Genomic DNA, 27,763 nt, shown 5'->3' with positions numbered 1-27,763 from the left:
TTGAGAGAGGAAGGGGTTCGAAGCTTGGAAGGGACAGAGGAGCGAAGAGGCGCAGAATGGGGCCAGGCAAAGGAAGGCGAGCCCCACTTTTGCCCCGGGAAAGCTAAAGGAGCACCACCCCTGGGTTCTCCTTTCCCCAGTTCTGACCCGGCCCGGTTCTCCACGCCCCTGCATGGCTTTTCCTTCCGAGACACCAGGAAAGAAATTCTTCAGCCGGACGCCGCGCATGCATCCCTCCTCTCGGAGCCCCTTCCTCTCCCCGCCCCACTCCTCTGCGCCTCCGCCCCTCCCCGCCGGGTCCCCGCCCCTTCCCGGGGCCCGGGGATTTGGCTGGGGCTCCGATCCCCGCCCCGGGACGGGAGGCGGAGAGGCTGCAGCCGCCGCATGGAGGTGCCGCTACTGCAGCCTCCACCGCCCCGGCACGGGCCGGGGCCGGGGTCGCTGCAGGGAGGCGGAGCCGCGGCGGCCGTTCTGGAGCCGGGAGCCCGGGGGCAACACCCAGGACACGAGACGGCGGCGCAGCGGTACAGCGCACGCCTGCTGCAGGCCGGCTACGAGCCTGAGAGGTGACGCCCGGGGCGGGGCTTGGGGTGGGGGGCGCGAGCCCGGTCCTAGAGATCAGGAAGGGACCCACCACCTGGGGAGGAGGCGGTGGGGGAGCTACCTCCCATGCAGAGGCCGTCATCTTCATCCCCCTCTTCCTCCAACGGCACGGCACCGCACCGCCAGCACACTTCGGATGGAAATGCACATGTAAACGCAGGATTCTGCCGGGGTCGGGGCAGGTGTGGTGGGCCATTTTACTCTAGTTCCTTTTCCTTCCCCGTCCAGAGCGGGCAGGGGGCTGTAGGCATGTGGAATGGGCGAACTCCCACCTCTCCCTTCCTCCCTCCTTCCTGGCCCGGCTTCCCAGCCCTATAAAGAACAAACTTTCTTCTGAGCTCTTGGGTTACCCTCTTCCTAGACCCATTCTCAAAACGGGGTCTGCTTAGTAATGACGGATATCAAGGGCTTCAGAGACCCTGGTCTGCCGGGCTTGACTTTGGCACAGGGGACACAGGGAGGGTAGCAGATGGATAGGCATTATCCTCTCTTCACCCCGCACTTCCTCCAATCAACAGGTATGATAAAAGCCAAGCATATGCCGGAGCTTTTTGACTATTTGCTGCTAACGATTACGGGAGGAGGAAAGCAACCAGGGTCTTTCTGTAAGGGGGTGGGGGAGTCACTGGAGAGAAAGGGACCTGGGTCCTGGCAGAGCTGGATTGTAAAGGAGACAGCAGCTAATCTATGGATTTTATCTGCAGCCTGAAATGGAAACCCTACTGGTTGTCCTTACTTTCCAAAGGATTTGGACTCCTTTGCCGGCTCCATCTGCTGGTGCTCAGCAGCTTGGGAGGTGACCCTGGCAGCTGGATTGGGGGGGGGGGTCCTCTGGGGGAATTAGCCATGCAGCTCTGGCTTGGGGACTGGGTGCTTATGTAAGAACTTTTAACAGCTTAACCTCTAGTGCATTCTCCTCCCCCAACTCGACAAGCAGCCTCAGGCTGTCACACTCAGCACCACCCCCCTTGGGTGATCTGACCCTGGACGTCTTCCCCCAGGAAATCCTGTTAATAAAGGCCCTGGGGTGGGAAAAATGGGGAGGAGCCACTTACTGGTGTGAGGGGTGATTGGAAGCTTTATTTATTGCATATAAATTCAGAAGTGTAACTGTTTCTACAGAAAGCAGATTTGGTACCTGTTTCTGATACTGAATGTAAAGTCAGTTGATGAGAGTTAAGTTCCTTGGGAATAATAATTGTTACTTAATGTAATAATATATTATGTGCAATATTATTACTTGATGTAATAACTCAGTTCTATAATGGTTTAATGTTTGCAGATGCTTTCCTTTCAGTGCTACATTAGAGGCAGCTCTTGTATTATTATTACCTCTAATCCACAGATGAGTAAACTGAGTCTCAGAGAGAAGCAGTGATTTTTCCCACAGCTAGTGTATGGCAGAATCAGGATTTAAACCAGAATCTTTGGATTTCAAGGGCAGTACTAGTTTAGATAGTCCGCATTTCTGGGTAAGGCCTTTCTGACAGATACCATCTATGCCTGAAGGAGGAAATTTTTCCTACAAGAGACTTTCATTCTTCCGGAAAGAACCTCCATAGCTCTAATTGGTTCCAAGTTAGCCCTCTCCCCTTTGCTCCAGCCCAACACACACTTTGGGACAGGGATGGGGAACCTGGGGCCTTTGACTGAATCTAATGTGACCCACCAGGTCTTCAAGTGCAGCCCTTTGACTGGGTTTCAGTGGTTCATTCCAATCCATCCTGGAGAAGGGCTTCACTTGAGGACCTAGTGGGCCACACTGGATTCATTCAGAGGACTGCACTTGAGGACCTAGTGGGCCACACTGGATTCATTCAAAGGGCTGCACTTAAGGCCTGAGGAGGCCTCAGGTTCCCCATCCCTGCTTTAGGAAAAAGGGGAAAACCTTCCTTTTTGAGAAGTACTTCAGGGAAGCCAGTGATGGATTTAGTCAGAGAACCTAGGCCTGAATTCCCACTCTACTGTTTAGTATTTCTGTGTCACTGGGTAAGATAACAGCTAATAGCTAACAGTCATATATAGCTCTGGGGTTTACAAAGCACTTTACTTATATAATCTCATTTGATTCTCACAATAACCCTGTGAAGTAGGTGCTATTATTATCCCTGTTTTGTAGATGAGGGAACTGAGACTAAGAGAGGTTAAATGATTTGTCCAGGGCCATACTGCTGGTAATAAGTGACTGGGGCAGGATCGGAACTGGGGTCTTCCTGACTGCAAGTCTGGGGATTAATTAAGTGATCCCTAAGGCTCATTCCAGCATCCTTGCCCCAAGGAGTTGGCTGAGGCCAACTGGTGTTCCCTAGATAGTACTTTTGTACCAAGCCAGGATCCTAAACCAGTCTATCCTGGGAACAGGGCTGGAGCAAGGCTTTCTCTTGCTTTACCCCAGCCACTACCTGTCGGGAGAACCATGGGATTGGTAATCTTGATTTCCCTTTCTTAAGGAGGAAGCAGCTGGAGAAGGTCAGGAAGAGAGAGGAGGGGGAACATCATGGATTAGCAGGGTTATTAGAAGAGGGAAGGAATATACCACAAGCTTAGAGCAGTCCAGTAGCTTAGAATAATGAGCAGCCTCTGACCCTTTAATTAGTCAGGTTGCTGGGCTAGGGCCAGGGGAGAAAAGGGCTGTTTCAAGATGATGGTAGTAATTTCTGTTGTTTTTCAGTTGTGTCGTGACCCCATTTGGGGTTTTCTTGGCAGAGACACTGTAATGGTTTGCCATTTCTTTCTCCAGATCATTTTATAGATGAGGAAACTGAGGCAAACAAGATTAAGTGACTCGACCAGGGTCACACAGCTAGTAAATGTCTGAGGCTGGATTTGAACTCAGAGGAGTCTTCCTGACTCCAGGCCTGGTACTCTATTCACTTTGCCACCTAGCTGCCCTGGCTTTGGTAGTAAAGGGAGGAAGGAATCCGTGGGTCACTAAGTAGTCAGATGTTCCCCATTTTGGAGTGCCCTTCCTCTTTATAGTAAAGTATTGGGTCAGAGGCAGTTCACTTCAATGACTCAGAAACTCCATTTGTTAAGAGATGTAAGGTGATGTAAGGTGGACTTCAGAATCTGAAGACCTGGGATCAAGTCCTGCCTTTGAAATGTTCTGGCTTGTGTGACCTTGGGCAAGTCACTTCACCTTTAATGCCCTCCAGACAATTCTCTATAAAGAACCGCTGCCTCATCTGCACTGGTAGATGGAGTTTTCCCATGGGAAAAGTCCCTACACCAGTGAAATTACAGGTTGGACAAGTCAACACATCAGTCTATAATGTTCCAATACCTGGGCTAGGCACTGAGAATGATAAAGATTCCCTCCCCAAGATTCCTACCTTTAAGGTTCTTATGTTTTAATAGTGAAAGGCATGAAGCAGGATGTCTACTTGGGTTAATCCCAGGCAAGACCCAGAACCCAGATGTTCTTGAACAGAAGGCACATTATGCTCTGTGTACATTCCTTCAGGTCACAGGTAACTAGGTGGGAATATGAGGCTTCTGGGTGCTGCCAACCTCTGGAGCTACAAATGGTGGTCTTGGTTCTAGTTTCAGATATTTAGGCCTAGAAGGGGCTTCAGATCACATATTCCAGCCCTTTCATTTTACAGATAAGGACAAAGAGGTCCATACAAGTTAAGTAACTTGTCCAAGCAAAGCACTGAGCCTACAGTTAGGGAGATCTGAGTCCAAATACTAGCTGTGTGACCTTAGGCAAGTCACTTAACTTTTGTTTGCCTCAGTTTCCTCATCTGTAAAATGGGGATAACTGGACTTACCTTCCAGAGTTGTGAGGATCAAATGAGATAATAATTGTAGCATAGTGCCTGGCATACAGTAAGAACAATATAAATGTTACCCTAATTCTTATTAATACTGGCAGTAACTGAACCAGGATTTGAACTCAGATCCTTCGACTCTATTCCTAGTAAATTTTTCCCCACCATACCTCTAAAGACAACTCCACTACCCAGCCCTTCTGAATAGACATCTTCCCTCCTTTCCCCTGGTGGCAGCAGTTTAGGTATCCTGGGCTCTCAGCCTGGTCTTGGCCCTTGACCTGATAATCACCAGCACAAGACTGCTGGGCTGCCAGTGACCTGAGAATTCCCAGAAGCCAATTTCTTGACCCAAGTGATCATGGGAATGTGTGAGCTATGGGCTTGAAAGCTTCCTATTCTGTCTACTGCCTGGAGTGAAGGTGGTAAGACATCTGTGAGATTCTCAGGCTCACAGGCCCTCATGTTTCCTTAGCTGTAAACTGTGGCTGCTTTCCATTTCCAGTCACCTATGATCTAATTAGGCTTTGGGTGCCCTCAGTAGCTAGGATCAACTCTGAACAACCTCTCTTAATCCACACTGACCTTGGACAGATGATAGGAAGAGTCTGTGTTTTCCCAGCAGGTTCCCTGGAGGTGTCATTAATGGGAGGCTGGGCATCCCAGGGAGGATCCCAGGTTGGAGGCCAAGACTCCCCTAGAGAACCTTCTGCCATCACACTACCACCACATTATCACAGAGTAAACAAAACTCAGGGCCTCCCAGGGACAGGAGATCTGTGTTAGGCAGGTGCAAAATAGACCAGCAACCTACCTACCCCCTCACTCAGGGTTAAAGTGTGATGCCCAGGACTGTTTTTTTTTTTTTAAGCAATTGGGGTTAAGTAACTTGCTTAAGGTTACATGGCCAGTTATTTCTGGGTGTGGTGCTGAGTATCTGAGCCCGGATTTGATCCAGGTCATCCCAACACTGGAGCTGGTGCTCTTAGTTGCTGAGCCACCTGGCCGCCCCTCAGGACTGTTCTTAATATGCCTAGGCCAGCCTGATGACCATATCCTGGGCCTGGGTCCTTTCTGCCATTTCTTCTACTTCCAAAACACATCATAAGTTTGGAAGGAAAGAGACAATCTAGTCCAACCCCCACATTTTTCAATGAGAATGAGGCCCAGGGAATTTAAGTGACTTCAGATACTATACAGGTAATAACCTAACAAAGATTTCAATCTGGGCACTCTCTATGTCCAAGGTGAGAGGGTGGGGCTAGCAAGAGTAAAGGTTATGGATGATTATGAGGCTAGAAACCCTAACTTGAGAGGCTTCCTGGAATAATGGAGTGTGATAATAGAATAATGGGAAAATGGAATAATTTAATGATTTAAATTTTCTTTCTTGATAAGTACTAGCTATTTTCTCATAAGTTACAGAGAGGGTTCCCAAAAGCATCAGTAGGAGACCCGAGCTGGAAGGTCCCTAAGCAGAAGAAACCTACAGGTCAGACCAATTAGACAAGAACCCTAAAGCTGAGTCACCTTGGATGTGCTCTTTTTGAGAATCAAGGGGGTAGCATTGGTTAACATGGCTCCAGTGGCCAGGAGGAGCCAACTCATACCTTTGGAGTCAGGTTAAAATCCCCTGACTCTTCCTACCTGGTCGACCTTGGGCAAATTGCTTTATTCCCAAGAAGGGGCTGGATTTGGAGGTCTCTTCTAGCTCTATTAACAGTTTGCAATTATAGAGCTCTTTGAGGTCTTGCAAAGCTTTTTACAAATATCTCACAACCACCTTGAGAGGTGGGTGCTATTATCATCCCCACTTTACACTTGGAAACTGAGGCAGAAAGAGGTGAAGTGTCTGAGGCCGAATTTGAATTCAGGTCTTCTTGATTCCAGGTCCACTGTTCTAGATTTGATGCATAACTTGACATTTACTGTATTTGATGATCTGGGAATATAGTATTCTACTATAAGAAGGAAGGCCACTCCAAAATCAGGAATGTCTATGCCCAGGCTTCGGGCATATTCCCAAATCCTTCTCCCCCATCCTAATTTACATGCCTCCCACCCTCATCATCCCGCCGCCCTGCCTGGTGACACTGCATTTTACCCTGGGGTTGGAGCAGCTTCAGGGTCGAGATGTGTGAGCTCTGCAGCCCCCTATGGGCAGTGCCTGAGAGCAGCTGCCCTACTTGCCCCACCCAAGTCCGAAAGGGTCCGGTCCAGAGCGTCGCCGCCAATCCGGGAGCTGAGCTCATTCTCCAGACCTGCAGGGATTCCGGGGCTGCAGGGTGGCTCGGTCTTCGGGAAGGATGAGACCTGGCTAGAGAGGCCCCCAGCAGGGGTGGGGCGAGCGTCGGGTAGGCTGGGGTTGGCGAGGCAGCCCCCTGCAGCGAGAGAGGGAACGGGTGGGGGTGGCGGCAGGGCGCACGCAGAGGGGGCTGGGGAGGAGGCTCGCGACGAGGAGCGGTGGAGGGGGCGTGTCCCTGGCGTTGGCTCGGCCCCTTCCTCTAAGCCTTTCTCCTCCCCCGCGCTTCCCTCCAGGCCGCCCCCTCCTCCTCCTCCTCTTTTTCTCCCCTCCCCTCCTCAGCGCGCCCTCCTTGCGCCCCCGGGCCCGGACTGTGCGCGCGCCTCTCGGAGTCTGGCCTCGTCTCCCGGGGCTTCTTTGTGCGGCGCGGCCCAGATCGAGAGGGCGGCGGCCCGAGTCCGCCCAGCCGCCGCAGGCAGCCCCGCCGCAGCCCCCGGCCCGGGCGGGAGGGCGCAGCGCCAGCGGCTCGGCCGCGCGCGCTCGGGGCGTTGATGCCGGCTCTCCGTGCCTCCCAGCAGCATGGCGGACTACCTGATCAGCGGCGGCACCGGCTACGTGCCCGAGGACGGGCTCACGGCGCAGCAACTCTTCGCCATCGCCGACGGCCTCACCTACAAGTAAGTCCGCGCGCGCCGCGGGCCTCGCAGCCGGCGTGCCCGCGCCCCCCCCCCCCGGGGCCCCCCCCCCCCCCCCCCCCCAGGGCGCCCCCCCCCCCCACCTGCCCGTGCCCCTGCAGCCTCCCGTCACCCCCCTTCTTGGGGGTCCTCCTGCCGCTGCCCACTCAGCGGCCCGCGGCGCCGGGGGCCAGAGCCGGGAAGGAGGGGCGCGCCGAGCAGCATCGCTGCCTGCATGTGCCTACCATCCCTTCCCCGAAAACCCTCTGTCCCTGCCTGTAGCTGCCCGGGTCAGCAAGTATTTACGCAGCACCTCCTGGTTGCGAGCGAGGTGCTCGGCCCTCCATATGGTACAGACACAGGTGGCAGCGAGTCTGCAGGCCAGGGGGGTTCTGGAGATCCCCGAGGACCGCGGTGCCGGGGCCGATCCGGAGGGCCCAAAGGGATACCCCCTTTTCCTTCTCCTTCGGGTTTCTGGGGTAGTCTTGTGGAAGGGACAATGTTAGTGACAGAGCTCCCCTGGAGCCCCGCTCCAACGGTGCCTCCCTCCCTGGATATCCAGGCTCCCGGTTCTGCCATGGGCATTTCAGTCCCCAAGCCTGGCTGTTGGTGGAGGGGCCCCGGGAGCCCAGATAAGGAAGCCGCCCAGGTAATTATCACTCGAGGGAGGGGAAGGGGCTGCAGGGTGGAGTTGCCTCCCTCCCCATGGCCTCCTTATCCAGTTATCCCAGATGCTGATGCAGCCCCACAGGTTGGCGCTGGTGCCGACTTTGATGTGCACACTTTTGTCCCCAAATTTCCCTCGGCCTTCTCTGTTCGGGATTTGGTTGTGTGGGGGAAGGGAGCGGCTTCCTCTTGGTCTGCGGCTCTTTTTTGTTCCCCAGGCCCAATTCCAGCTGCCTGGCTGGCCGCAGGCCTGGCACTAGCCCTGGATCCTGGCTGCAGGGCCGGGCACATGCCAGACAGAAGCATTGGAGCCAGGGGCTGAAGTCGCTCACAAGCCAAGTGGTCTCCTCTCACCCTTCTGCCAATCCAGTCCCCTCTTCTGCCCGGTAGTCCTGGTGAACACCAGAACTTTATTTTCCTCCTTGGGGATGGGGTTAAGCGACCCTCAGAACAGGTTTAAAAAAAATCCTCCCTAGCTGAGTGTTTGGAGGGGGTCCTGACCACCTCTAGGGGGTAGTCTTGAGCTCAAAGGCATCCCAACTCCTCAGCATCGGGCAGGACAGTCTCCCTTTGATTGGTGCAATGGGAAGAGTTGTGGATTTGGAATCAGAGCCCGTGGGTACAATTCCTGACCCTGCCACCTCTTATATGACCCTGGGGAAAGTCACTCTTCAAATGGGGGAATTGGACAAAGTGATCTTTAAGGCCCCTTTCATTTCTAAGTCTCTGCTTCTGTCATTCCTAACTCCCAGTAGGGAATGTTAAGTTCTGGGATTTGGGGCCTGTTGTCAGTTGATATAGTGGATAGAGTATTGGGCTTTGAGTCAGGACCGCCTGGACTCAGACCCTTAATAGCTATGGGACTTCCTTAAGATGAGGGAGATAGACTGGGTGGTCTTTAATGTCCCATTAGATCTCAGTCTAAGTTCTGGGTTTTTGTGTGGTTGGGAGGATGGATGGGATAGACCTGAATTGAGAGGTAATAGAGACTGGAAAATCCTGATACCTTGGTTAGGGTCTTTCCCTTCCCTAGATCCTGAAGAAACTTAGGGTCCCCCTCCATTGTTTCTTCTCTCCCTTCTTATCCTGTGTCCTTGCTGAAAACAGGAGAACTAAAATTTAAATAGTAGAAGGGTCTAAACTTGACACCCCACAAGACAGCCTGGGGGAAAAATGCAAGAGACTTGGTGGAGTCACAGCTAAGAATGGTTGGGTTGGGGGTTTGTGGGACCCTGCCAGCTCACCACCTTCTTCCTCCTCAGGTTTACCATAGCCACACTACCTAAAAGTCTGGATATGAGGGAGTTGTAGGCCAGGTGACTGTGGAAAGGGTGCTTGTTTCTTCCTTCTGTAGTCTGATGTGGCACCTCTCAGACGTGGCTTGACTTGGGCCACTTTGCTTAGCACTGTGGGGAGTGGGGGGGGGGCATGCCAGTTTGCTTTTGGGTGTGTCTGGCAGGCTGTGTACTCTGTTAGGTTTATACTGCCTAGGACCCTGGGGCTATATGACTTGGTAGCTATCCTCTTTCTAACTTAAGAAATTATACCCTTTGGGGCAAATTACCCCCTCTGCTCAACCCCTAAGCCTTGGCACTCTGCTCTCTGCCCCACCTTTCCTGAACCATCTCCAGCCAATAAGATCCCTTCTGAAATGATCTCCAGTCTTTTTTTCAATCCATGTTCTTTCTAAAACACAACTCAAAACTTCCTCAATATAAATAACTATGATTGTATTCTGATCACTACATTTTCTTGGGACTGAAAGCATTTCTAGATTCCATTTAGACTGTGCTCTTTTATACCCAGATTCAAGTCCCACTGTGACAGTGACCGGCTGTGTAAACCTTGATGAGTCATTTTTAGAACCTCTCAGGGTCCCCTGGCTACTCATTCAGCCTGTGAATTACCCAAAGCTGCTGATCTGCTTGGGTGAGGGAGCTTCCCCCTGGGGAACAGGGAGTTCCCCAAACAGGGTGAAATCACAGATTTAGACCAAAAAATTGTATCTGTTGACTAGAGAGTACATAAGAGTTGTTCTCAAGGAAGTTCTTGGGCCTTTTTTTTTTCTCTCTCATTCCTGTATTGTATGGAAAAAAGAACAAGGGTGGTACCATCTGTATGTTGTGGCATGCGATGTTTTTTTTTTTTCGTGTACTGGCCAGTCCTTCCCATGGCATCCACATAGTACCCTCCTGCATCTAATAGGAATTCCATAAATGTCAACGGACTGGGAAATAATAAACCATGCAAGTTTATTGACTGTGTCAATCTGGGATCAATCAGCAAGCATTTACTAAGTACCTATTGTGTATCAGGCCATGGGGAAACAGTCCTGGGCCTCACCAATAGTTGGACTTGGCATTCCCTGCAGCCTACTGGGACTTAGGAGGGAGGGACAGAGTGATTGCCCCCAGTCACAAATGCTACCTCACCTTTTTAGTTCTTGGCATCCATTCTTTGGGCATGGGCCATAAGGGGTGTTTGAGAGAAGTGAGTAGAGGAGCTGGGGTCCAGAATGCCTCATTCTTGGTTTGTTGACCTTAGTAATATTAAGGATGACTTTCATTTGAAAGGACTTTCGGTTTCCTTTAGTAATCTGTAGCTTATCTGTATCTCAACAGTGATTTCCTGATCCTGCCAGGATTCATAGATTTCACGGCCGATGAGGTGGTAAGTGCCTTTCTTTCTGGGTTTGCTGTTTTGCTTTTGGTGTGAGAGTAGGAGATGCTTAGATCTTCCCCACTTGGTTTCTCTTACAGAGGGAAAAGGGTGCCCTCATCCATATACCAAGGCTTAGGTCTCCTAAGGACTCCTGCCTTCTACCCTGCTTGGAGCCTGTCCAGGGGGCCTTTGTCTTTTGGTTTTAAAGGCTTTCATCTTTCCCTGCTTTCCAGATTCCCCTTAATCCCAGGCATTCAGCCTCCTGGACCTTTCTGGGTCCCTGAATGAGTTTGGCTCCTTACATCCAGAGCGATCTACATACTTAAACCCTAATTATCTATTCCCGTTCTTCTGCACTGTTACCATGTCTGGGTCTGGCTCTGGCCCTGACCCTGAGTTCTCTTTTGTCCTGTTAACCCAAGTCTTAATGAATGCCAGACCATGAGAATGCATTTTTTCTCCAGAGTTTATTTACAGGGAAGAAGAGAATATACAAATTCAGACATATTATACTATTGTAAGGTAATTAGGCAGAAGCAATGTGTCGTAGGCTAGAGAGCTAGTTCTGGAGTCAAGGAACCCATTTTGAATTTAAATTTAAATTTAAAAAAATTTGAATGGGTAAGCCCAATCTCTTCAGGCTTCCTGATCAACTCACCAGGCTAATGGAATCACTCAATCCCACAAGAAGCAGCTGCTAAGTGTCAGACACAGTATGGACTTTTGTCTTTGAGTAACTTTGTGGGTAAGTGATCTATGTGTCTGGTTGATTTATTCTAATAGTGTGTGAGAAGGGGAAGGGAGGGGGAAAGGGCTGGGTGCTAGGTCCATCTATTGGTGTGGGAAGAAGTAGTAAGCATCCATTAATTAGTGATTGTAAGGACAGAGTGAAAAAAACCTCACCACTCAATCACTTATCAGAAAATTTCCTAATCAACTCACCAGGCATTTAAACATTTTAAACATTTAAACTTAAAATCATTTAAGTCCTGTCTCTTAGCCCCCAGCAACTCTCTAAAACTGATGAGTTTCTGAGAAGTTTTATATCTCAGTTTTTTGGGAGGCAGTCAGGATTAAGTGACTTGCCCAAGCTACAACTTACAACTTACAGCTAGTAAATTTCTCAGGTCACAGTTGACCTCAGGTCCTCCTAACTCCAGGGCTGGTGTTCCATCCACAGCACTACTTAGCTACCCCCTATTTCTTTTGATTCTCTGTCAAATCTCTAACCAATCTCTAATCCATGGAATCAGTGGAGTCTGGTTAAAGAAAAAAAAAAGGTAATTAAATGCATTGGATGGAAATTGCGCCCACTCCTCAACTAGATGGTATTTGTTTCTTGAGTTATTCTTTTCTCCCTGCAGCTCCCCAGCCTTCCGTTCTTCAAGAGAATCCTCTTCATCCCCACATCCTGTTATCATGGAAAAGAGTTGCTGGATTTGTAGTCAGAAAACTTAAGTTCAGTCCTGTCCCTTAACTCTTAGATCACTGGCCATAGGAAAGGGATTTACTCTCTAGTCCTGAATTTCCTTATCTGTAAAATGATGATAGTAGACTAAATCCCTAGATAGAACTCTCTGCTAAGTCATTTTGGGATGATCAGCTTTACCGGGCTCCTTTGATTGAAATTTTTTGGAGGTCCAAACCTTGATTGAACTCGTTTGTACCTTCTAATCTCAAATGCATTCTTAACTGATTAGGACATTTTCTGATAAGTGATTGAGTGGTGAAGTTTTTTCACTCTGTCCTTACAATCACTAATTAATGGATGCCTACTACTTCTTCCCACACCAATAGATGGACCTAGCACCCAGCCCTTTCCCCCTCCCTTCCCCTTCTCACACACTATTAGAATAAATCAACCAGACACATAGATCACTTACCCACAAAGTTACTCAAAGACAAAAGTCCATACTGTGTCTGACACTTAGCAGCTGCTTCTTGTGGGATTGAGTGATTCCATTAGCCTGGTGAGTTGATCAGGAAGACTGAAGAGATTGGGCTTACCCAATCAAATTCACCCACTCTGAGTGTGTAAACATTAGATGTCTGGCCTTCCTTGCAGTGCTTGAAGGGAAACTTACCTCAGGGATACAGATATGACCCAGGTGGTGCTGGTGAGGCCTGAACTCCCAAAGCAGAAATAGTGTGTTTTCTGTCTTTGCCCTTCAAGAAAGGGATAGAGCTGGAAAAGGTTTAGAAAACTGAGCCTTTTTGTTGTTGTTCAGTCATTTCCAGTCACGTCTGACTCTTTGTGACCCCATTGGGGGTTTTCTTAGCAAAGGTCCTGGAGTATTTTGCCGTTTCCTTCTCCAGCTCATTTTACAGGTGAAAAAGCTGAGACAAATAGGGTTAAGTGATTTGCCCAAGGTCACACAGCTAGAAAGTGTCTTGAGGCTGGATTTGAACTCAAGAAGATGACTCTTCCTCTGAGTCCAGGGCCAGTACTCTCTCAACTGTGCTATCTAACTGGAAATGATTTAGAGAATGGTTAACTTCACCCGACTATGAAAAAAACACCTCCCAAAATAACCCAACAACCCACAAAAAACAAATACTATCAAGACACCTTAGAGTTAAGAGTGAGTGATCATAGACAGGAGACTTGAGAGGATCAAAATTCTTTAGCCTGCACAGATGAAAATTGAGGAGTGATAAGAGGCTTGTTACATCTTAGTTTGTTTGGACTGGGTGAAAGTGAATTTATTTACCAGATCACAGGGGGTCATAGCTTGGTTAGGAACTTGAAAACAGCAAGACTGTAGCATTTAGAGGCAGAGGGACCTTATAATTCATCTGGTCCCCCCCCTCTTATTTTACTACCCTGTTGCCTAAGGTCAAATGAAATAAGTAGTAATTTAACAGAGACAGGATTCTAACCCAGGATCTCTGACCTGAAAGCCATTGTTTTTCTACTGTACTAGGCTATAATTTTAAGACATATAGAACTACCTCTTTTTAGAGGTCCAAATCTGTGATCTCCTTGGCACAGGGAGTTCTTGGTGAAGGAATTCTATCCCTCCCCCTATTAGTACATATCAGCAGCTCTTCTGCAATTTAGAGAATCGTAGAGAATTGACTGGGAACACTTAAGTGACCCTAGCAAGGTCAACAAGCAGTGTGTCAGAGGCAAGACTTTACCCCCAGGTCTCCCTGACTCCAGAAGAGACCAGCATTGACTCTGGTACCCATGACCTTATATTTTATATAGGGGGTAGTAAACTCATGGAATTCCTTATTCCAGGAAGCAAAAAAATTACCCATCTAAATCAGAGGTTCCTAAACTTATCTGGCCTGTCGCTCCTTTAAAAAAAAATATTTAGCATCCCCCTGGAAATCTACTTTGCTTAACCCTTTAATGGTTTAAAAAAAATTTGTATCATTAAAAAAAAATTTTTTAATGATGCATTTTAAATCTAATATTTATTGTAAATTTGTAGATTTTTTTCCTGCATTGAAATTTTGATGATGGAATATTGTGTCATGTAATCTTACAGTATCTTATTGTAAGCATGCCATTATAGGCATATATTCCTGCCTATGCATGCTAGACTTGTGACAGTGTGCTACATGCTTGCCAACACTTGCTTATTAAGACCTGCCAGTGGACTTGACCACTGATTGGTTATAACTTGTATTTTGTGTGTTCATTTGGAAAATAATGTAATCACTACAACATTAACCCTGTTACACAACAGATGGAACATGTATGAATGATTTTCAAAATTTTCTTATTCTCTTCTTTCCTTATGTTTAAACCATGCCCTTATTTTTATTTAACCCCCTCTAATTGCACCCAAGGCTACTATGGCTCCCCCCTTTCCCCCATATTGTAACAGCTCCCCCAGGAGGTGGTATCCACCACTTTGGGAACCTATAAATTCTAAATTCTTCAGTGTCTCAATGGAACGGTGATCCCATTGATAAAGACTGCCCCTTCCAGTGATGCTGGTTTTGGTTCATTCTTGCCTTCCCATTGTATGCAATTGCCATAACTCCATCAAAGGAGCTCTCCTTAAAATGCTGGGGGCTTTCCTCAGTTTCTTTTTACCAGTGGAATACTTTCTGTTAGTTATCCCTTGATTTCAATGTGTGACTGGCCCCACTTCAGGTCTGCATTTCCTTGCATTTCCTTTATACCACTCCTTGAACATGGTAGATGAGTTATTCAGAAATAACATTAAGGGACAATTAGGGTTAAGCAGGGCAACTAGGTGGCACTATGGATAGTATTGGACCTGGAGTCAGGAAGACTCATCTTCCTGGGTTCAAATCTGGCCTCAGATACTTACTTAGCTGTGTGACCCTGGGCAAGTCACTTAACCCTGTTGGCCTCAGTTTCCTCATCTGTAAAAAGAGCTGGAGAAAGAAATGGCAAACCACTCCAGTATCTTGGCCAAGAAAACCCCAAATGGAGTTACAGAGTCAGACGTGACTGAAAATGACTTGAGGAAACAACTCCCCTTTCCTACAATATGCCACTCCTCTCTGTCCTCAGAGACAGATCACTGGGCTGGTTGGCACTTTTCATGTATTTGATATTGTGGAGAAGAGAAGGGTGAGGGTCCTTGACTAATGTTTTTCCTCTCTACTCTTAAACCATACCTCCCTTTGTCTTCTCCCTCCCCTCCCCTCTCCTATATTCCAACTTTTTCTGCCTCTAGGATTTGACTTCAGCTCTAACTCGGAAAATCACTCTGAAGACGCCATTGATCTCATCCCCTATGGATACTGTAACTGAAGCTGATATGGCCATTGCAATGGCTGTGAGTAGACCTAGGGAGTGAGGCTGTGGGGTAGGGATATATGGTCAGTTGGGTTTTCAGTTTGGAAGAATGAACACTGAGTTGCTTGGTGGTATGGGGAGGACAACACTGTCCATTCTGACTCTACTCCCTGTTCCTTCCAGCTTATGGGTGGCATTGGTTTCATCCACCATAACTGTACTCCTGAGTTCCAGGCCAATGAGGTGCGCAAGGTCAAGGTGAGTTGTAGACTCTTTAGAGAGACCCTAGACCCTGGCCAGCAGAACAGCTTCCATTTGCTCTGTACATAGCCAATGGGACACATCCCCATATACCTTTCACCAGCTTTACTTTCAAACACCTATCAGGGACCAGGCTTTAGTATCATGGCTACTCTAACCCTTCTGTGTAACAAGGGTGGTGGTGACACAGGAGGGGCATGGCAGCAGGGGGGAGGGGGAAATAGAATTGGGTCTCCACTGGCCCACATCATACCCCATTGGTGCTACCTTGATAGGAGGCAGTCTGGCACCTGCCTCATTTGAGCAGGACATTCTGCCCTCATTTTTCTTCTTACTTGCTTCCAACCTCATTCCTCCCTTATTTCTTTCTTGTTCTCAGAAATTTGAACAGGGCTTTATCACAGATCCAGTGGTGTTGAGCCCCTCACATACAGTGGGTGACGTGCTAGAGGCCAAGATGCGGCACGGTTTCTCAGGCATCCCCATAACCGAGACAGGCACCATGGGCAGCAAGCTAGTGGGCATCGTGACTTCCCGTGACATAGACTTCCTTGCCGAGAAGGACCATGCGACCTTTCTCAGTGAGGTAAGCCTTTGAGGCAGGGGTGGGCCATGACCCAAAGCATGTTACCCTTTAAGGCAGGGGTTAGAAGGGGTCATGCTGGTGGGAGATGTTAGGTGATGAGGGTTGAGGTTTCTCCTCCCCTACTGCCTTCTGACTAAAGAGCAAATATGCCCGATTAACTTCCCCCACAACAGGTGATGACAAGTCGGACCGATTTGGTGGTGGCTCCCGCAGGTGTGACATTAAAAGAAGCCAATGAGATCCTGCAGCGCAGCAAGAAAGGTACTAGGGGACAGCAAGCCTAGAGAGCACTGCTAGCCCTTTGAGCTCTGGGCCCCCCTCCCCACCCCGGGGCCTCCTGAAGTCTTCCTATGAGAGGACATACATAGCTGCTCGATGATCCTGCCCCAGAATAAGCCTGACTGAGGGCAAAGACTCAAGCTCTTTCTCCTCGTGGCAGTCTTTGGTGATATAGTAAAATGGCTCTCACTCCTCATTCCTCAACCGTTCTCCTCTCTCTCCCCCCCAAAAAAAAGAAGGAAAGAAAAACTCTGTTTCCCTAGACTTAAGTATGGCTTCTGATAAACCTTTGCCCACTTGTGCTCCCATATTTCCATGATAGGAAAGCTGCCCATTGTTAATGACAGTGATGAATTGGTAGCCATCATTGCCCGGACTGACCTGAAGAAGAACCGGGATTATCCCCTGGCCTCCAAAGATGCCCATAAGCAGTTGCTCTGTGGAGCCGCTGTGGGCACCCGGGAGGATGACAAATACCGCCTGGACTTGCTTACGCAGGCAGGTGCCGACGTCATTGTGCTGGTGAGAGCCTTGAAAGGGGCCACATGGAAGTTGGGTATGCTGTGGAGTGGGGAGATTCTCTGGGGGAAAGGATCTTTGTTGGGGTTGGGACTCAGGGATTTCATAAACCCACATCCCCAGGAAGGGGATTCCTCTGATTAGGGGAGGACCTGAGATCCTTATTCATACATTCTCCCAGGACTCATCTCAAGGGAATTCGGTGTATCAGATTGCTATGGTGCACTATATCAAGCAGAAGTACCCCCAACTTCAGGTGATTGGTGGGAATGGTGAGTCTGGGGTCCCCTTTTCCTTATGATTTCCCTCCTTCCCAGTTCCAGTCTTCCATTGTCCTCTAGGCTCCCTTAGCCCTTGGCATGGCTTTAGGAATGGGGTGGGGGTGGTAGCAGTCCCCAGACCCTTGTCTGGCCTATGCCCCCTGTCAGTGGGATGCTTCTCATGGGGAAGGGGGCATCTTAGTTATTTTCTTCCTGGGCAAGAATAGCATATCCAGGTGGTTATTTTTCGTGTGCCCTTGGCCCACAGTGGTGACAGCAGCACAGGCCAAGAACCTGATCGATGCAGGTGTGGATGGGCTTCGAGTGGGCATGGGCTGTGGCTCCATCTGCATCACCCAGGAAGGTAAGCATCATCTGTCCATCCCAGCTGGCTTTGCCCACATTTATCCCTGTGCTAGTATAATAGTAATACCATTGGAGACATGTGGACCTGGCATATTTATTATAAGGGTTTCTCATATCCTTTTTTTTTTTTAACTGAGGTTGGGGTTGGATATGGGGGATGAAATGTCTATTAATTTGAAAAAGATAAAATTAAAAATTAAGAAGAAAGAAGTAGCATTGGTTTGGAGTTAGAACTAGGCTCAAATCTTGTCTCTGAAATGTAGTATCCGTGTGACCCTGGATAAGTCATTTCTCTCTGGTGCTCCCATCTTTCATTTGTAAAATGGTGGAGTGGTATTCCGTCTCATAAGATTTCTCCTAGTTCTGTGTTCTAAGACCCCATGACCTAGAAGCATCTGGTGGTGGGTGGCTGAAATATAGAGAATATGTTCTATGGTCTCCTTCTGCCCTAGAGGGATTTCTTGGACCTTTTTATTGGGTACTGTGGGCCACCCTTTTCACCTCTGGGATCTGGGGCTGGGGCCTTAGTGTTGCCCTACATCAGCATTGTTGCTATGTGGGCATCACTCTTCTAGCCCTCCTTCCTCCCTTCCCCCTGACCAATGCCTAACTACCCATGGAAGGGACCTTAGAAGCCATTGAGGCCCACCCCCTCATTTCACAGCTTAGTAAACTGAGGCACAGAGGAGTTCAGTGACTTTCTCAGGCTCATACAGCTAGTAAGTTATCTGAGCCAGAATTTGAACTCAGGGGTGTGTTAGCACTTGTTGGGCAGGCATGGACAGATAATAGAATATGGAATCCAGAAGGCCCAGATTTGAATCCAGCCTCTGACCCTTATGAACTCTATGTTCCTGTGCTGTGTGTATCTTGGTTTCCCCATCTCTAAAGTAGGCGTTGATAGTAGCACTGTCCCCATAGGGCTTTTGTAAGGGTCAGATGAATCAACAGACAGAGCCCTCTGCAACCTATAAAGCCATAAATGCTAGTTATTTGTATTGTTATTGTTACTAGAAATGGTGATGAGAATAATAATATTCTATTATATATATAGGGCTTGGGGATGTTGGGCTGCCTGGGCCTGTGCCTTTTGTCACATGCTTCAGCGTTGTAGAAATGTGTCCTAAAGCCACCACCCGAAGTGTGTGTGTGTGTGTGTGTGTGTGTGTGTGTGTGTCCTGCATCCTGCCTCCCCCCTCCCTGGTCTCCCCCTGTGCTTACATGGCAAGGTCACCCTAGGTGGGAAATGGGCAGGCTGTGGGCCAGCAGCTGAGTCTGACATCTCTATCTCTTCTCCCTCAATATCCTTGTTATTGCTTCTGAATAACGGTTGTGTTTGTAGAGTGCTTTAAGGTTTACAAAGCCCTTCATCTATGTTAACTCTTTTGCTCCTTGCAACAGCCCTGTGAGGGAGGGAGGTGCTGTTTTTAGCCCCATTTTACAGATGGGGATCCTGAGACGCAGAGGTTAAAATGACTCGCCCAGGGTCACACAGCAGTTGTCAGGATTCAGACTTGGGTCTTCCTGCAGCTTCTCACATCTCTCTCTTTTGCCATCCCCCTCTCCTGACAGTGATGGCATGTGGCCGGCCTCAGGGCACTGCTGTGTACAAGGTGGCAGAATACGCCCGTCGCTTTGGAGTCCCCGTCATTGCAGATGGTGGGATTCAGACGGTGGGGCATGTGGTCAAGGCCCTGGCCCTTGGAGCCTCCACAGGTGACTGGTTGGGGAAGGAGGAAGACCAGTAAGATGGGTTAGCTTCTAAAGGGCTTGGGAGGCTGGCCGCCAAGACTGTTGGGAATGGGAGGGAAGGGGCGGGGCAGGACATGGGGAGTAAAAGGTGGGCAGAGAAGTGGGAAGCCAGTGTACCAGTGCCGGTTGCCTGAGTCTCACCCCTCACGCTTCCCAGTGATGATGGGCTCCCTGCTGGCAGCTACCACGGAGGCCCCTGGGGAGTACTTCTTCTCCGATGGGGTTCGGCTCAAGAAGTATCGGGGTATGGGCTCCCTGGATGCTATGGAGAAGAGCAGTAGCAGCCAGAAGAGATATTTCAGGTGGGTGCTCCCCTTCTCCTGCGCTGACATCCTGTCATCCTGGGTGCCTGTCGCTGCCTTCGGTCACTGTGAGCGAGACTCGAGCCCGCTTTGTTATTGTGATTAGCAGTGGGGGGACAGGGAGGGAAGGATGAGAGGGTCTTTAAGAAACAAAAGAAAGAGTATCCTACTAATGCCAGGGTTTTGGGGAGGATTGCGGTGAGGCAGACGTGTGATTTAATTAGTATGAAGAACACCTAGAGAAGAAACTCTCTTTTAAATATTGGTTTTTTAAAAATTTGAGTTTCAAATTCTCTCCTTCCCCATTGGAAAGTCAAACAATATGGTATCCGTTATGTGTGTGAAGCCGTACAGAACGTATATTTATTTTTAACATTCATTTAAAAAAAATTTTGAGGTGACTCCCTCTTTAACCAGATATCTTAGAATACAAGATTAAGCGGGGGGGGTGCAGCTAGATGGTGCACCCACCTTATTTGATAGAGCACCCTCTCGGCAGTCAAGGAGACTTAAGTTTAAATCTGGCCTCAGACATTTACTAGCTGTGTGATCCTGAGCAGGTCACTTAATCTGATTGCCTCCCTACCCCCATTAAAAACAATAGTTAGGAGCACCAGTTCAGATCTGGCCTTAGACACTTACTAGCTGTTTGACCCTGGGCAAGTGACTTAACCCCAGTTGCCTCCCCAGAAAACAAAGGAAAAAAAAGATTAAGTGACTGGCCCAGGGTCACTCAGTCATTATTGGTTAAAGACCAGTCTTGAGTCTGGCTCCTTAGCCATTCTATATCAATGCTGCGTCTCTTATTGATACTTTCTGAAAATCACTGCCATTTCCCTGTGATTCCCTTCCCCTCAGTTGAAGAGGACAAGCGAACACGGTGACCCGCTTAACAATGTATGCCTCATTCTAAACCTCTTGACTGAGCTGTGGGAGGCATGCCTCTGTTGGCCCCCACATGACTCAGACCATTGGTTCTCTCCAAGGAAGAACTCAGTTATGGGCATGAGTTTGCCAGTCTCCTCATGGCCACTTTCTCATATCACTCAGTCATCGAGCATTTAAGTGCTTACTATATACCAAGCACTGCATGAATCAATCGTTGAGGTTATAGACAGGTGAGAAGCAGCCCTTGGGCTGCATGGAGCGTATAAGCCTGTGCGCAGCAGGACATGAGGGGCGGCCTCAGCAGCTTCAGGTGTTGGGAAAGGCTTGTAAAGGATGAGATCTGAGCAGCGGCAGCGGCAGCGGTGAGGGGGCAGCCAGCGCCATTCCTGTCCAGTGTGGCTGGCTCCTAGAGCGAGTGGAGAGGGAAGACGAGGGCTGGGTTGTTTGTAATTGTCGAGTTGTGTCCGATGCCCCCTGACTCCTTTTAGTGCTTTCTTGGCTAAGAGGCTGGAGTGGTTTACCATTTCTTTTCCCAGCTCATTTTATAGATGAGGAAACTGAGGCAAATGGGTTAAATGACTTAGCGCCATACAGCTAGGCAGTGGCTGAGGCTGGATTTGGACTCAGGTCATCCTGACACTGCACCACCTAGCTGCCCTGAGGAAGAAAGGATTTAAATGTCAGAGTCCTGTTGATATTTGATCCTGAGGCCAGTTTGCTGGCCTGGTGTTATACAGTGAGAGACTCGCCCACTCTAGAAGCATCACCTCTTAACCCTGGGAAGGATGAATGGGAGTGGGGACAGACTGGAGGCCAGAAGTGATGGGTGTGGGCTGGTGGCTGTGGGAGGCAGGGAAGGGGACAAGACTTGTCCGTGGATGGAGAAAGGGAGGAGTAGAGGATGGCCCCAAGACCCCGAGCCGGGGGCCTGGGAAGATGGCCGTGCCTTCAGCAATAGTGGGGAACCTCAGGAAAGAGGTTGGAGGGGGAGGATGATGAGGCTTGTGTTGGGGGGGGCTAATCTGGAGATGCCATGTACACTCCTCCCTGAGTTGGCTGGCTCTGACCCTGGGGGCCTTTGCCATCCTGCTTCCGTGGGCTTCCTGCCTCAGGCCTCTCCCCACTCTGGTCCAGCCTTGGCTCAGCTGCCTGGCGAGGGTGGGAACTCAAGGCAGGACTGGGTTCCTGAGCTCTCTTCTTTGCTCTGTGCAGTGAGGGGGACAAGGTGAAGGTTGCACAAGGTGTGTCGGGTTCCATTCAAGACAAAGGCTCCATCCAGAAGTTTGTGCCCTACCTCATCGCTGGCATCCAGCACGGCTGCCAGGATATTGGTGCCCGGAGTCTCTCTGTCCTGCGGTCAGTACTCCTTGCTGGGGAGAGATGTGCTGGTGGGAGGGTGAACCTCTCCCTTTTGTAACCTTGCCCATTCTTCCCCAGATCCATGATGTATTCTGGAGAGCTTAAGTTTGAGAAGCGGACGATGTCAGCTCAGATCGAAGGCGGCGTCCATGGCCTCCATTCGTAAGTGTGGGGCTCTCCCCTTGACGAGCCTGGCCTGACCTTAATGGGGGTCGGTCAGGTGGAAACAGACCCCAGAGTTGGAGGTTAGGCTCTTGGCATTAGCTGGCTTGGTTCCAAGGCCTCTGCTTTCCTTTCTCACCTGAGACCTAGCCCAGGTGAGTCCTCATGTGGGCTCCATCCATTCCAGGAAACTCCCACCTACTCTGTAGGATTCCCCATGAACTAGATCTCTGACCCCTAACCAAGTCCTTTCCCCTCTTCGGCCTAGGAATGGTAGGTATGGCCACCGAATTCTGACCGATCCCTATGTAGATGTGGCTCAGCCTCAGGGGCTTGGTGGCTTGGTGGCAGGAGAGCTGGGGCTGCTATGGGCTAATGGTGCTGAGCTCTTGCTGGTGGTGGTGCCTAGATTGCCAAGGGGCTTTTGGTAGGGGCACTGCATTAAAGCAGGGTTATTAGAGGATAGTTTTGGTATTGGGAGGGGTGAGGGGAAGGGGGTGATACCCACAGTGGGGACAATATCAACTGGCAGCAGTACAGGGCATGTCACCCTGGCACTGGCTGGTTTGGGGGTAGCTAGGGGTCCTGTATTCCCTGGCACCAGGCGGGCATCTAACCTGTGTCTCTTTCTGCCCTGCCCTCCCGTAGCTATACCTTTCTGCCATGTAAGTAATTGCGAAGCCCGGGGCCCAGTGTAGAATAGAGTAGAGAAATTAGTGTGGGCCAGGGTGGCTGGGGGATATGGTGGGACTGGGATGGGTAGGCCTTGGGATACAACCGTGGGCCACATGACCACGTCCTCTTTTCTCTCTTGGCTATCTCCACCACCAAAACCAGGTGGGCAGGTGGAAACTGTCATGATGCCCCCTTGTCAGGCTGAACCACGAAACATTCATTTCCTGGGAGCTTGCATGGATGCCAGCTGCCCCTAGAACTGAAGCTGCCTGTGGCCCCTGTGACCTCTTAGTCCCTCTCCTTGAGCCAGAGGCAGGGGAGGTCTAGGAATGGAGCTTGTTAAGGGCATTCAGAGGGGGGTAGGGGAGGAGGGGGCTGGAGTGGTGCTGTGGGAAGGGTGCTGGATTTGGAGGACAGGACTTGGGTTCTGATCTTGGTTCTGTCATTGACTACCTGAGACACAGCATCTCTTGGGGTCTCAGTTTCCTCATCTGTAAAATGAAGGGGGTTGGATTAAATGGCTCCTGAGGTTTCTTCCAATTAAAACCATGGTCCCCTAAGACCAGCCCCCTCGCACATAGCAAGTGCATGTTCAGTCCAGGATCCATTGTGGATACTTGAGCTGCCTTGTGGGGAACCCCAGCCATGAAGGTGATATTGTCACCTTGTGGGGAAAACAAAAGACCACAGAATCACTGGAAGGAACCTCATGAACTTTCTCATCCAGTCCACTCATTTTACAGATGAGGAAACTGAGGCCTATGGAGATTTAAATGGCTTGTCCAGATTCACACAGGTAGAAAATTTGGGGGGATTAGAACCCAGAGCCAGTGTTCTTTCTACTGTATCACTCACAGGTTCTTGCAAGTGGAGGGAATAGGGAAAATTCTCCTAACCCTCTTGCCTGTGTGTGTGCTGTAGAGGGTACACCAGCTAGAAACTGCCAAAGTGGTGTCACACTTGCTGCCCCTGGTCTCAGAGTGTCTTAGACTTGGATGCCAGGGGAAGGGAGAAAACCCGGAATCCAGCATCCTCTGCTGTCTTCTGCCCTCCCCCCTCTAGCTCTACGCCCTCAGCTCCATAAGTGTTTCTGGGTACTGTTCTGGCAGGCGTGGACGAGGGTTGCTATGGAGACAGGGCACGGATGCTAACTGCCTTCTCTCTGCCTTGTCTCACAGTTACGAGAAGCGGCTGTACTGAGGACAGCGGTGGTGGCCGAGGAGGGGGTGGAGGAGTCCCCCGTGGGGCCCCCTCAGTCGCCGCGTCCCTCCGTAACTGAGTGGCCTGACTGGCCCCCATGGATTTGCACTATGGGTTCCCAAACCCTTGCCCTCCTGGGAGGGGAGCAGGGAACTGGAGTTGGCCCCATAGGAGGCTGTGGTCTCTCCCCCCCTTAACCCTCCTCCCTTCCCTTTGCACCAGGACTGCTCTCTCCGGGGGCCTGGAGAAAACTCAAGCCTCCTCTTCTCCCAGGAGCAGCTCGCTCCTCAGGCCCCTGTGAGCCCACCAGCCTGGTTGCCCAGGACTTGCGCCTGCCTCAGGTCTCTCTTGCTGCACCCTGCTCCTTTTCTCTAAACATGGGCTGTTCTGAGGCCCTAGCTCTGAGGCGGGGACAGTGGCGGCTCCAGGGAAGGCTCCTACCCCAGCATTCCTAGCTTCTTGTCCTGTAGGGTGCTTCCCACACCCCTCGCCCCACAGCGATTGGTGCTCTCCTTGGCCCTGCCTCCCCCTATCCTCCGCTTACTCAGACTGTGGCTATTGTGGGCTTTTGCCCCCATGCCCAACCAGCCAGAGGAAGGTCTCTGCCCCCTTCCCCTGGTCCCTCAAGTTGCCCACAGGGACTTGGTCTTAAGTCTGTCCTCCCCAGAGGTGATGGGGAACAGAGACAGCAGAGAGGGAAGGCAATCCATTCAGTTTCATTCCCTTGCTGCTCCAGCCCATATCCCCTCTCCATCCCCAGCCACGGCTGAAGGCTTTAACTTTGCACACTTTGGGGCCACGGTTGTGTTGTTGTGTATTAAATAAGCTGAATAAAGCAAGCGGGTCTCCAAGGATTTAGCCATCCTGCTCTGTCCCTAGTCACAGCTTGGGGCCATGGATTTCCTTGCCTAGACTAGGGCTTGAGGGCCAGTGCCTATCCCACACTTGTACTCCTCAGTCACCACACCCAGCCCCTTCAGGAAGGACAGCCAGGTGATGCTGGCCTTGCCTGGTATGTCTAAGGTGGGAAGAGTTCTAAAACTCGCCATGAAGGGGCTGATACTGGCAAAATAGTCCCTAGAGATTGATCATTGAGACTCAGGGATTGCAGTTGCACAGAGGCCTTGGATTCTAACCTTTCTCCCTTCTCCCTCTATTTTATAAATGAGGACACTGAGGCAGAGTTAAGTGCTTTACCAGGGATCACACAGGTATCTAGCAGAGACAGGATCTGTACCCTAACCCTCTTGACTCTTAAGTCCAGAGACGCTGTGGCCTGGGCCCAGAGGGAGGCAGCACATGCCCACTGTCCCAACTTCCAGGCCCAGACCCAGCCGCCTTGCAGACACAGGACCCAGGCTAGGGAGTTTAATTCAGTGAAAGCTGATGTAGATTTGGAGCTAGAAGAGGCCCCAGAGGTCGTCTAGACTGACCTCCTCATTCTGTACTGAGGCTGAACCCCAAGGCCCTACATCCGAGTAAATGGCAGAGCCAGGACCCTGGTCCTTCTCCAAATCGGTAACTCAAGAGTGATTAGCCAGTTAATTCTCCCAACTCTCCACTCCTGACACAGTTATGTGGCTGACTGGGGAGAAGAAAGAGTCCTTGGACTTTTCTCTTTTAGAGCACTCCCCACCTGTGTGGGTATTGGATGCCCAAATCCCACAGGCAGAAAAGCTAAGTGCCAGAAACTGATGGGTGGAATGATCTTTGGGTGGGCTCTTGGGAAACTGGCAAACTGCTTCAGAGCCAGGAACGTGATCCAAGTTAGGATACGGCAGAGGGGAAACTTAACATCCCAGGTGAAAGAAAGGAAAACTGGAAATTTCTCTAGAGGGCTATGAGGCTTTTTTTTTTAAACCCACACATTCATAAACAATTTCTTCCATTAGTAATACGGGTAAGAGACACTTGCATACTCCTACATGTTCAAATGTTGATTTATTTACAGTCTAATTTTCGGACAAATATCAGGAGACAGGCTAGAAGCCTTGGGCTCAGGCTTTCCCGATGTTCCGGATGTAGGGCAGGCAGCACTCTGTAAACCTCAGAGTGTGGGAATGGACACTTCCCCTTTGTACATGAAGTGTTGGTTTTGGAGTGGGGTGGATCTGCATTCCAATCCTGCTTCTGCTTCCTACCTGTGTGACAGTGGGAAAACAACCCCTCTGAGCCTCCTTTCTTCATTTTCCAAAAAGGGGTAAGAATACCTGCAGTCTTCACCTTGCCAAATAGTGAGCCTCAGATCGAATACAGTAACGTGTGCATGGGTTTGGAGAGCAATGATGTCAAATTCAAGGAGAAACGGGAGTCACCAACCCATACAGAAGGGTCCCTACATACAGAAAGTCACACATTAACATCATCTGTGTTCTACTCTGGAGACCGGAAGGCCCAAATTCAGAGCCTGTGACCTTGGACAAGTCCCTTAACCCTGTTAGCCTTAGTTTCCTCATTTGTAAAATGAGCTGGAGAAAGAAATGGCAAACCACTCCAGTATCTTTACCAAGAAGACTCCAAATGGGGTCAGGAAGAGTCAAACAATCGAACAATATTTTCTATTGTGTTTTTATTTTGTTAAATATTTCCCAGTTGTATTTGGAGGAGTCATAGACTTGAAACGGTGTACTGGCGAGCTGGTCTTATATTTAGGAAGATCTGAGTTCACAGTCTTTCCCACCTCTGACCCTAGCTATGTATGACCCTGGGCAAGTCATTTCAAATCTCGGCAACTCTCAAAATATAGGGAGAGTCAGCAGAAAAGATGCCGAGCTGCTCTGGGGGAGGCTTTTCATGTGGGAGTTCACTACATCAATTACAATTCCAGTCCCTATCCTTGTGCAAAAGCTCAAGTTGTTAGTCTGATTCATGTTTTTAAATGCACAGAATACATAGGATTACAAAGGAAAACAATTATATTGGAATACAGTATTCAAAATGGTTTTAAACTGGATGGAGCATTAGTCCTGGAGTCAGGAGAGCCTGAGTTCAAATCTAGCCTCACACTTTAGCTAGCTGTGTGACCCTGGGAAAGTCATTTAACCCCATTGCTTCCAAAAAAAAAAAAAAAACCAAGGAGCCCAGGTTTAAGAACCAGGTTAAGAGACCCAAATTAGGAATACAGTTGAAGAGATCGGGACTTGAAGAAATCTACAAACAGACCAAGTGAGATATAGGCATGCACAGATAAACAGAGTACTTAAACCCTCATTGGATCCCAAGACACAATCTTGCTTTAGTACTGTTCTAGGCCCCCTCCTCAATCACTGCCCAGGGGTTGCTCATATAACCAGTGGCATCCTGCCCAAACTACCTACCATCTGGCTTTTGAAGATGGATCTTGAATGCCCTAGTCATGGTGCTGACTGGCCTGGTTTGGCAGCAAAATTGTCATCATAGAAATGGGAACAAAGCTAAGTAACACCATTTGTGGTGGGGTTAAGAGCTCAGCATGTGAAACTCTAGGAGCAGAGGGGCTAGCGTCCAATTCTAGTTCCTTCACATATACAATGGGAATGAGCTTTAAGGTTCTCTGATGTCATGAAGGATCCAGTCCTGGATGTGAGGCCTTCTTTGAGATTCCTGAGACAGCAGTTCCAGTTTACAACCCACGAGGAGGCTGTGCATCTGGCCCTAGGACTTTCACAATTCACTTGCCTAATTCCTGACTGGACATGATGAGATTTTGGAACAACCTTCCTATTCTCTTAGCTGGCTTAATGTCCTGGCTTCAGAGATATATTAATCCAATCCCTAATTTACCTGCCTCCTTTTTGGGGGGACCCCTGTCACCATAACTGGCTGCTTGG

The 27,763-nt window shown here is 49.6% G+C and overlaps 2 protein-coding genes across 11 annotated transcripts in view; one reads left to right on the top strand and one right to left on the bottom strand.

Annotated features, from left to right (window-relative positions):
* The window catches only part of CALU (calumenin), a 229,850-nt gene that overhangs the window by 198,783 nt on the left and 3,304 nt on the right, over positions 1-27,763 (bottom strand). The gene's annotated exons all lie outside the window — the stretch shown is intronic.
* LOC138160571 (inosine-5'-monophosphate dehydrogenase 1) lies at positions 338-24,805 on the top strand. 10 transcript variants are annotated; one of them, XM_069087164.1, is made up of 16 exons: positions 338-566; positions 7,197-7,295; positions 7,855-7,941; positions 10,580-10,628; positions 15,284-15,385; positions 15,529-15,603; positions 15,986-16,192; positions 16,366-16,453; positions 16,794-16,993; positions 17,172-17,262; positions 17,519-17,614; positions 19,189-19,332; positions 19,526-19,670; positions 21,771-21,914; positions 21,996-22,079; positions 23,933-24,805. In XM_069087164.1, exons 1-16 carry the CDS (start codon positions 385-387, stop codon positions 23,952-23,954), a joined length of 1,815 nt encoding a protein of 604 aa, XP_068943265.1. In that variant the 5' UTR covers positions 338-384; the 3' UTR covers positions 23,955-24,805. The 10 variants fall into 10 exon arrangements, with proteins under 10 accessions (XP_068943265.1, XP_068943264.1, XP_068943266.1 ...); XM_069087163.1 differs by having other exon boundaries at positions 7,194-7,295; XM_069087167.1 differs by lacking the exon at positions 338-566 and adding an exon at positions 611-753.

The sequence above is a fragment of the Petaurus breviceps genome, unplaced genomic scaffold (assembly GCF_028583685.1).
Source record: "Petaurus breviceps papuanus isolate PSGF00001 unplaced genomic scaffold, PetGlider_PUasm1.0 181, whole genome shotgun sequence".
Lineage (NCBI taxonomy): Eukaryota > Metazoa > Chordata > Mammalia > Diprotodontia > Petauridae > Petaurus > Petaurus breviceps.
Note: the sequence above shows the minus strand (reverse complement) of the source record. Positions and strands in the feature narration are given on the sequence as shown.

Excerpts from the sequence above, each read along its gene's own strand:
- LOC138160571 (XM_069087163.1), top strand. The coding sequence starts at position 385 with ATGGAGGTGCCGCTACTGCAGCCTCCACCGCCCCGGCACGGGCCGGGG. Across the intron at positions 7,296-7,854 it reads GCCGACGGCCTCACCTACAA|GCTCCCGGTTCTGCCATGGG; the intron begins GTAAGTCCGCGC and ends CTGGATATCCAG. Across the intron at positions 17,263-17,518 it reads TCAGGTGATTGGTGGGAATG|TGGTGACAGCAGCACAGGCC; the intron begins GTGAGTCTGGGG and ends CTTGGCCCACAG.